The sequence below is a fragment of the Echinops telfairi genome, unplaced genomic scaffold, assembly GCF_000313985.2.
Source record: "Echinops telfairi isolate 266 unplaced genomic scaffold, ASM31398v2 ScPeMD7_8;HRSCAF=38, whole genome shotgun sequence".
NCBI classification, from domain to species: domain Eukaryota; kingdom Metazoa; phylum Chordata; class Mammalia; order Afrosoricida; family Tenrecidae; genus Echinops; species Echinops telfairi.
Genome location: NW_022103905.1, coordinates 7,293,592 through 7,303,556, shown reverse-complemented (window position 1 = coordinate 7,303,556; position 9,965 = coordinate 7,293,592). Strand labels below are relative to the sequence as shown.

Sequence of the window (9,965 nt, the reverse complement as noted above, 5' to 3'; positions counted from 1 at the left end):
ACAGACCATGTGGTGAGCAGCCCAGTGCTTATTCCACATTCCCACCAAGGCTGAAGTTCAACTGGGTTTCCAAGGTGGAAATCCTCTTACAGAAAGATGTGTGGGTTTGAACCACTGACCTTTTGGTTAACAGCTGACCACTTAACTTCTGTACCACCAGGGATGCTTTCTCATCTCTCTAAAGGGGGAAGCATCTTTCTTTCCTCACAGCGTTGATGCATGTAAAGTTATAAGGGACTCATCACCACGATTACTAATGCTATTTGTTTTCTGCAAAAGGACTTAGAACTCACTTAGTTAACAGTCCCAGTGGTCCAACGTTGCAACCTCTAGATTCTCAAATTGTTTCCAAAAATGTTTAAATACTGAGCATTTTTCTCCCCCTCCTAACTTTGGCTCACTCTAACCATTACACGCTTCTAAAAAAAATGGGTTACTGGTTGTTCTTCGGTTCGTCATGAACATAGTTGATGGGAAAGGCTTCTTTCTAAGCGAGTGTTGGTGGTGCTGTGGGTGAGGGAAACATGAGGCTGTGTGCTCCGATACAGAATTTGGGTCTCTGAAACCCTATGTGAGGTTGCTATGAGGCAGAATTGACTCTATGCCAGCGGGTTTGCATGCTGCTATCCGGAGCCCTGGTGGTCCAATGGGGTAAATGCAGGACTTGCTAACAGAATGATCAGCATGTTGAAGCTCCAGGGGACAAAGCTGCGGCGATCTGCTTCCTTCAAGATTCAGCCTTGGAAACACTGTTCTGCAGGATCGCCGTGAATCAGAATCAAGTTGATGGCAACCAGTTAACACTGTCGTTCCATATGCTTTCTCTGATTCAAAAGTGCGTTGCCAGTATGTCAAACCTTTTCTTAGGTTTGCTCCACTTCAAATGTTCTGTAATATCTGCAGCCAACACAGTTTACAATGGCAGAAGCGTTGCAGATGGCTGTAAAGAGGAAAAAAACAGGTCTGCAGACACCAATGGCCTCTTTCCCCATCATGTACAGGTGGAATGGTTGGCATCTGATGGCCTTTCCATTTAAAATCAGCAGCAAAGGCCCCAGTAACCATGGCTGTGCTTCTGAATGGATATAAGATAAGATCAAGCAGGCAGATAGGACCTTATTTATAGATAGAACCTTTTTTTTCCTGGTAGAAGAGAAATTCACTGAGGTGTGGTATTTTTAAAAATAGCCCAAGACAAAGTTATGCTGACCCTGAGAACAGTTTCCTGTATGATTCATTGTGGGCCACTAAGTGATTGTCCTTAAAGACGTACCAAACGTGGGCTGCCAGTTGACTGCATCTTCCCTCCCGAGAGTCATACTTCTCATCTGCAAATCATGTTGCGTATATTTGCCCTCCGAGATCAGAGATAACAAAAGCATCTTTAATTATTAAAATCTCATCATTCATCGGCTTAGTTTTTTTCAGGAAAAGTCAGAATTACCAAGTGACTTTTTGCTTTGTCTTTATGATGTCGGGAACACATCTTAAAAAAAAAATTCCCTAGGGTTTTCATGTTTTGTTTTGTTTTTTCTTTTAGAAGTGATTTCCCCTCTTTTCTGTTTGTCCCAGGAACCGACTTGATGGTCATCACCCCCAACAATATAGCCCCCAAATCAATGACTTGCAATTTATGCTTGCTCATTGCTTAAGCCAACTTTCATTAGCAATCACAAAACCCATGGAGCACAATCTCTTGAGTCAACTAATCTTTTGGCACACACACTGTCTATCTGGACAGCAGGGAAATCGCAGTGTCAGATCTAGTTTATGACACCTGGTGACCGTGTAGCCTCCAGTATTGCTACTTTCAAGAGAGTCACAGTCCCTGACGACTTCTGTATCTGTTTGGAATGCATGACCTGAGGAATTCCCGACCTGCATTGCATCTCTTTTCTTTTCATGTCGTAGTTTACCTCTAAATTTTGAATCTTCAAATTCCCTCAGGGGCAGAGAGGGTGAGCTGCCCAATTGTTAAACTGTGTAGAATAGGTTCCTGTCGCTTTCCCTTCCCCTTGAAGCAGGAGAAGTCATATTAAAGTCCTTGCCTCGCTGTCATGCTCTAAATGTCCTCTTGTCTTCCAACGGTGCAATCCATTCATTTAAAATGCAACCATTTCCCTTTTCTTCCAGGACACGACAGACTATGTTGCCTACGTAGCTAAAGATCCCGTTAATCAACGAGGTATGGGAAGCAGCTTCTAGATGTCTTAAAGAGCTGGTATACACCGTGTTTGAGAAAGTTACTTACTTTCAACCCACAGAATGATGAAGGTCACCAAAGTGCTGCATCGGGTTCTTGGAATGCTTTGTAAATTTGAGGGGGAAAGAAATAGTCCTACCATCGGAGCAAAGTAGAAAAAATAGAGATGGGATTTAAATCCCAGTCTAGGGAGAGACCCACCAGCCAACAGGCTCATTACCTGCTGGTCTGCTCCAGAGAGAAGCCACACTGGCTGTGACAGAGACGTGGGCTGCCATGTGACGAAGGGACAACTCAATGGGATGGTGTCTGCACCGCTCCCAGCAGTCACTTACATGTGTGTGCGTCTGCATGTGTACAGGTTCATGAGTGATGCATGTGTGCACTCGGATAACTTGGCCTTGTACACTCGCAGCACAACAGCCTGGGATGTCACTTTGAGTGTTTGCTTTTTGTGGTTTCTTCTTTAGGAAAGTGTTCTCTGCTGGATGGCACCTCCTGTCCCTAGTACCACACCTCACTCACACACTCCACCCTATCGCTTTCTGCCTCTTCTACTAACGGATCCACATCTTCCCTTTTTTTTTACTCACTTATTTGTAAGTTTAATGTCCGTCCCTTCCACTAGACTGAAGGCAACACGAGGACACTGGTTTGTCTCGCTCACTGCTAGGTCCCAAGCTCTCATCCCAATGCCCAGGACATGGGCAATCTCCAGAGGAACTTTCTTCAATGACCAAGTGAATGAAAGAGGGAGTTCATTGGATTGCTTATCCCAGGATGGATCAGGTTGCCCCCCCCCCCCCAAACTTACCTCCCAACCTACTTTGGATCAAGGACCTGAGACTTCTCAGACCGTTGGATCCCTCTAGACAGGTCTGGTTAGCATTGTTGCTCTAGGTGTAGCGCTACTATTCAAACTCTTCTTAGGCGAGGAGTATTTAAATTGGTTCTCCCCCTTTGCGAGAACCTGTTCTTAGGTTGGACAGCATTCTGTGCCACCCCAGAGGTGACGTGTCCTCAGAACATTGACTAAGCACATGTGGAGTGAGACGAAGGAATTCAAAGATCTGTAAGACACAGAAGGGGAACTGCTCGTGGCCTACTGGGGAACAAATGGATAGAACACACTAGGACACGGACTAAGCCACTAGTGACAGAAAGGCAGTGGCTTTTCTTGAGGTGCATTGGCTAGGAATCAAACTTAGGTCTCTTACATGGGAGGCAAAAACGATACCATGGAACTACCAAGGTCGTCTTGAGGGCAGAGAGGAGAGGGCTAGTCAATAGGGACCTCATCCTCTGGGCAAGTGGGTGGAGAACGCTGTTTAGAAAATGGAGATAAAGAAAGACTGATTTAAATGAGCCTCAGGGAGAAACTTAGGAAAGGGGACCCATTTGGAAGTGATTGATATAATCAGAAATGAAATGAGGAGGCCAACAGCACATAGTAGATGCTCACTGAGTGTTTGCCAAAAGAGGGTGGCCTCCATGGGATGAACAGGGAGGGCAGGTAGCAAGCACTAAGCAATGCCCCATTGAAACGGAGCCTGGTACATGAAAGGATGAAGGATGGACCAGAATCAAAGGGTGAGTAGGAGGGGGGGTGGCAGGCAGATGGGGGAGTGTAATAAAGGATACCAGAGAGGAGAAATCTCTTTTAAACACCGCCTGAGCTCCCTGAGGAATAACTGCTTGCTATTTTGGGGAAGGCATCTCAACAACAAAGCCTTTTCTCCTAACATGAAAAGGACAAGGCAGAAAGAAGAAAAATTGCTCCAGGAGACGTAGCTGTTTCGTAACTTTGCCGGCTGCCAATCCCACTGAGTGTCTCTGGGCACAGCAGGTGGTCGCTCCTCAGTAGGTGGTGGTGAGGATTTCGGAGATTGATGTTGGTTGCCGAGGGTAGTGACTAAGCAGGCACCACATGCTTGCAAGTCTCCCCACTTGCTTAAGCAAAACAAGGGAGGCCCGGAAAAGGATGATGGACCACGCTTCCCTTTGAAAAGTCCTGCTCTGTTGCCTGCGTAGTAGGTCAGCCTTGAGCTGCTTGAAGGGAGGTCAAGGTGACCCTGCCATGGTGATCTGAAGGAGGCATTTGTGGAGAGATGTCATGAGTGAAATCTGAGGGACCAGAAGATAATAGACTCAAGCTTCTTTTCATCCCATTTTTTTCTTTTTAACAGTTTCATTGGCATATGATTCACATATCATACAATAGCTTAGTCATACTAAATGGAGTTGTACAATCACCACCACAATCAATTTTAGAACATTTTCTTCTTTCTTGTACTCATTATTATTAGCTCCTCACTTTCCCCCAACCTCCCCTGCCATCACTCTAACAAACTATTAAGTTGCTGTCTCTATAGATTTACCTATTCTGGATTTAATATACAGAAAAACATACAAACAAAAGCAATACAAAACAAAAAACTACCAATAATAACAAAATAAACAGCAAAAAACCTCAATCGAAAAGAAAACAGAAAATAATAAAAACTAGAACAAATCTAACATGGGTCCAAAGAGAGAACAAATGATATAGTGTTAAGTATAATGTAACTATATGTGTATTAATCCACTTCCAATGCACTCTGCCTGATACAAGGCTATTCACATCCCTGGTCAGTGGTCAAAGGGGATTCACAGGAAGCTCTATCTAAGTGGGGGCCCTGCAAATGAATTTGGAACTTTCACTGTCACTCACAGCCTTCTGCAAACTGGGTGATCAGAATTTAAGTTCAAATGCAATATGCTCCTCTGATCTTGGATTTTATTATTTACAATCCTTGGATCACACAGGCTGGTGAACTGTTTCCATGTGGACTTAGCGGACACCTCACTTAGATAGCTGCTTGTTCTAAGACAAGGTTTTAAAACCTCAGACACTAATCTTTTTGACACCCATGCATCACCTGATTTCTTCACCACATTTTCCCATACCACACTTATCTTTAGTGATCTCTTTATGAGGGCCACCAGTCTTAGTGGACTAGTTAAAGTTTCAGGTCGTTCTTCCTATATATATTAAGTGACATGAATGCTGGAGTCAGACAGATTGGGTTGGAACCATTAACACCCACCCACCCCCACCCCGCCACTTCACCAAGTGACCTTAAGCAATTTCTTTTCACATCTGTGAACCTTAATTTCTTTATCTTTTAAATGGGACAATAATATCGATTATCAATAATAGATTATCAATAATATCAATAATACCTAAACCAGTGGAATAGAGGGTATAGAAGAAAACCCACACATTTATGGCCAATTAAATTTTATCAAGGTGCTAAGTCCATTCAGTAGGGAAAGAAGAGTCTCTTCAAGAAATGGTGTTGGGCAGGAAATCCAGAGCAGATGGGACCAATAAGGAGAGCAGCGATACTAGGAGGGTAAGGGGGAACCAATCACAATGATTAACATGTGGCCCCCATCCCAGAGGGATGGACAAGAGAAAAGTGGGTGAAATGATACAGCAGTTGGTGTAAAACATGGGGGGGGAAAGAACAATTTATAAATTATCAAGGGGGACATAGGGGAGGGAGGAAGGGTGGGAAAGGGAGGGAGGAAAATGAGGAGCTGATGCCAGGACTCAAGTAGAAAGAAAATGTTTTAAAAGATGATGACAACATATGTAAAGATGTGTTTGACAAAATGGATATATGTATGGATTGTGATAAGAGCTGTAAAAGCCTCCAATAAAATAAAACTATAATAAAAAAAGAGGAACAATATCCCTAGAGACATACCCAGAGGGAAGACAAAGACCAAGAAATCACCAGGAACAGTGAGAGATGCCAAGGAGTGTTGGCAGCTATCAGAAAGTAGGACCTGATTTGGGCCCCAGAACTGTGAGAAAATAAAATCCGTTTCTTGAAAGCAAAAAGAAAGAAATGGTGTTGGGAAACTCAGCTCCCCACATTTGGAACGACAAAGCAGGGTCTATTTTTCCTCTCGGTGCTATTGGGAGGTCTAACTCAGCCAAGACTCGCTTTCTTCCCTCCTTCGTCCTGAATTTCTTTCTTCTTCCGGGGAAAAGGGTTTATGGAGGAGATGAATGGCTTAAAAACAGGGCGATTTCCTTGGATCAAACCACAGTAACTCTTCCATCGTTTACTTCTCCTTTTCCGGCCCCTCCTCCTTGTTTGTTTATCTTAGAGGTTTTCTATGGGAGAACCCACCGTGTTCTCAGCAGAGCCCTAACCTGCATACCCCACCGTTGTCAACTCGGGCACCCCCGGCCTCGACGGGAGCGCTGAGCATGCACGGAGGAGGAGAGCACCCCAGACACGGCAGGGGTGCTGTTGGGGTGTGGGGGGCACCTGGAATACAGGCCCGGGTGGAAGGCTCCAGGGCTATGCACCTGGATGGTGTGTGTGTCTCCGTGTGAGGGTGGAGACAGCGTAGAAAGAAGTCAGGGAGCTGTGGCTGAAAAGATGGGGTTGGGGGCGCAGAACAGACTGAAAGGCCCTGAAGGCCAGCCAAAAGGTCACTGGGAGCCACTGAAGATTTCGAGCTGTGTAAAAGCCATCCCGGCTTTGGCTAGTCTACCGAACTTGTAGAACGATCATTTTCCTGGCAGTCACGTTTGCGAATGTGCAGCCATGCAGGCTGGCATCGTGGTCTGATTCAGAAGCCACCTAATAATCCCGGACAGAGATGGTAATGGTCTAAGCTGTTGTGGGAGAGAGGAAGAGGCAATTTGGACCAAATTTGCGACTTAGTCCTGGTTTCCCTGTGGGCCAGGCATTGGAGCCCAAAGGCACCAGCCCTGATGGAGAAAAAGGAGGCGATCTACCCCAGTGAACTCTCTATAGGCTTCGTCGTCTGAGCGGACTCCAGGGCAATGGGTGTGATGTCTGGCGTGGAAGGAGGTAGTGATATGAACGGTGAGCCATGAGGGTTGATGTAGGAAGATGTTCTTGAGGCCCTAGTCAGATAGTGTGTACAACACACATCTTTGAAGACCTACCTCATAAAAGCCGGTCCTTGTCAAGTTCCTTCTGATCCATGGTGACCCGCTGTGTGTCACGGCAGATCTGTGTGCCTGAGGGTTTCCAAGAGCTGTCAGCTTTGAGGAGCAAGTATGCTTCTGGGGCTTTCTTTCGAGGTACCTGCGCGTGGACCTGAAGCTTCACGTTTGCAGAGAGCAGCCAGGCACGCTCGCGAGCCATTTAGAACACCGAGACAGGGCTCCTGGCTCCCTGGGAGGACTCACTAGATCAGAGGTGGCCAATGGCCATATAGGCCTTCCAAATCATTGATACCAAGTACCATCAGGAGCCTCACCAAAGAGAAGCGGTGCCAGCCCTCCCCTTACCTCACCTCACCTCACTCAGGGCCACTGACTCCATTTTGACTCCTAGCGACCCCAGAAGGGTGAGTCCATTACCCGTCTGACCAGTAAAGGGGACAAAGATGAGGCCTTCTGAGGGGGTGAAGATGTACAGCCTCGGGCACCGTGGTGGTGTGTTAGGAGCAGGAATGCTCCTGCTGCTAGTGGGGGGCTTGGTTTTGCTGTGTGCACTGGAGCCCCCGATGGTGCACACCATTAAAGCACGAGGGTGCTAACCAGAACGTTGGTAGTTTGAGGGCACCCGAGGCACCTCAGAAAAAAAGACCCAGGCACCTTCTTCCCCCACGTCAGCCACTGAAAACCCGAGCGGGCATGATTCTCTGAGGCACACGAGGACACCCCGAATCAGTGGACTCGGTAGCATGTGGTCTATATGAGGCCGTCTGCTCCCACGAGGATGTGCAGCCCTGAAAACCCACCGGACAGTTCGCCTCTGTCCTGCCGGGTCCCTGCCAGCGGGGATCCTCTCGCCCCTGCGGCAAATATTCACAGCGCCACTACGTGCATAAAACAATGCGTATAGAAGGGGGTTAGATAGACAAGAAAAGTAGGCGGGGGCCTGGGTTCAGTAACCCCATACAGACCAGAGCCCTGGTGGCCCAGGGGTTAGTGCTGCTCAAACCTACCGGCTGCTGCTTCGTGGACTGAAAGACCTGATGGGGCAGGTCTTCCTGAACTAGGGAGACTGGGGCCTTGATCCCACAGCACCCTCTGGAGGTCCATTTGAGAAACTGACGTTGTGAATTTCTGGTTTTCCAGGGTGGAGGAAAGCACGCTTTCTGCTACAGTCTTGGAAACGCCCCAGGGCCGTTCTCTCTTGTCCTATACGGCGGCTGCTACAAGCCGGCCTCGACTGGGTGAGAGTTTGGTTTTTGGAGTTTCCCAATAACCACCACCCTCCAAAACCAAGCCCAAAGAAACCTCACCTGCGAAAACCAAACACAACGCTTGTTCCCCCATTTTATTCTATGAGCCTAGTTCCCCGTCTCTTGTCTAGAGTTGCCCAATTAGGGAACCAAATAAAAAAACAACAGAGAATGTGCATCCAAGATTCTCTGAAATCCTGTACAGTAGCCCTTGCCTTAGGGTGGAATTGTGGGCTTATCTGGGTACAAAGGGGACCATAGAGAGCCCAGATCTGCTTCTGATTCAGTAAGGAGATCAAAGCTCAGGCCTTCTCGCTAAGCTAGCCCAGTACTGAAAGGTCACTTTCCCTCTTGGCAATTGAGTCTTTTAATACAGCTGTCTCCCTTTCCATTAGATGAAGATTGGGGGATTCTTGACCAAGCTAGCTGGTTAGCCATGCCTTTGGAAATGAGTCTAAGACTGGGAAATGGATATATTTGTATGTTTAAGGTCCAAGCCCAATCCTGGCCTGAACTAGCCGTGAAAAGGACCAAGGGCATTTTTTTACTGGCAACCTGTCCTGGAGGGGCCACAGTAGTGCCCTGGGAACATGTGTGGTGGGGCTGGTGTGCTCTGACCCCACCTCTGTACAGGGCCAGCCTGTTAGACCAGCGTCACTTATTTTATTTCTGTGTATCCTCTTGAGGGAGTTAGTATGGGCATCACAGGGTTACCAAAAGATTTTGTTTGTCGAATTGGTCCAGGGACAGTGTTCAAACCTCAGAACAAGTGCCTGTGGGCACAATCGGAAGAGCTGAACTAAGCGAACTGTTGTAGAGGTGTGTTTGAAGGAAAGACGTTGGTTGATGGGTAGGGTTGGTGGTTTGGGAGATTGATTCACTCTGTGTGCCCACATGCACTGCCTGGTCCTCAGGAGTTTGAGCTACCTTGTGAGAGAGGAAGGATAGGATTTGTCATGAAGAAAGGGCTTCCCTGCCCGTTTGTACCTGCCCTCTCTCCACAGGGAAGGACTTTGAAGTGGAATGGCCAGCCAGGGGTCTCCCAGGTGGTGGGTGGATGGGCCTTGACCTTAGATCAGAATCTTTTCCTTGTCCTTCCCACCCAAATCCTTACAACAGCATTCCTTTCTCATCTCACTCAATGAAAGCCCAGTTTAACTTTCCTTATTTTTATTGCTTGAATTTCCGGCCTCTCTTCGTCCTTCACCATCTTTATCTCTCAACACTGCTAATTCTTTATCTTAAGACTCAATAAAAAATATTTTAATTGTCATCTCCATTTTGGGGTCTTATTGTAGGCCCCCCCACAATAAAAATCAACAATTTCTCATCACAGAATAATTTACATGTCTCTGGGAAATCATTCACTCCACAAATATTTCATAATCCTTTTCTATACAGTGAACCCTCATTTATCGCGGTTAATCGGTTCTAGACCCTACCGTGTAAATGAAATTCCGCGAAGTAGGATTCCTTATTTGTAAATCAAATATTTTCGTAGTTAGAGCATAGAGGACATGAAAAAACACCCTTTAGT

At 46.5% G+C, this 9,965-nt stretch overlaps 1 protein-coding gene across 2 annotated transcripts in view; it reads left to right on the top strand.

The window, feature by feature from the left end:
• SHC4 (SHC adaptor protein 4) overlaps positions 1 to 9,965 on the top strand; it is a 150,720-nt gene that overhangs the window by 114,615 nt on the left and 26,140 nt on the right. For both annotated transcript variants that reach the window (XM_045286533.1, XM_004709419.2), the window contains exon 6: positions 2,134 to 2,185. In XM_045286533.1, coding sequence (XP_045142468.1) covers positions 2,134 to 2,185 — 52 coding nt within the window. The remainder of the gene's footprint in view (positions 1 to 2,133; positions 2,186 to 9,965) is intronic.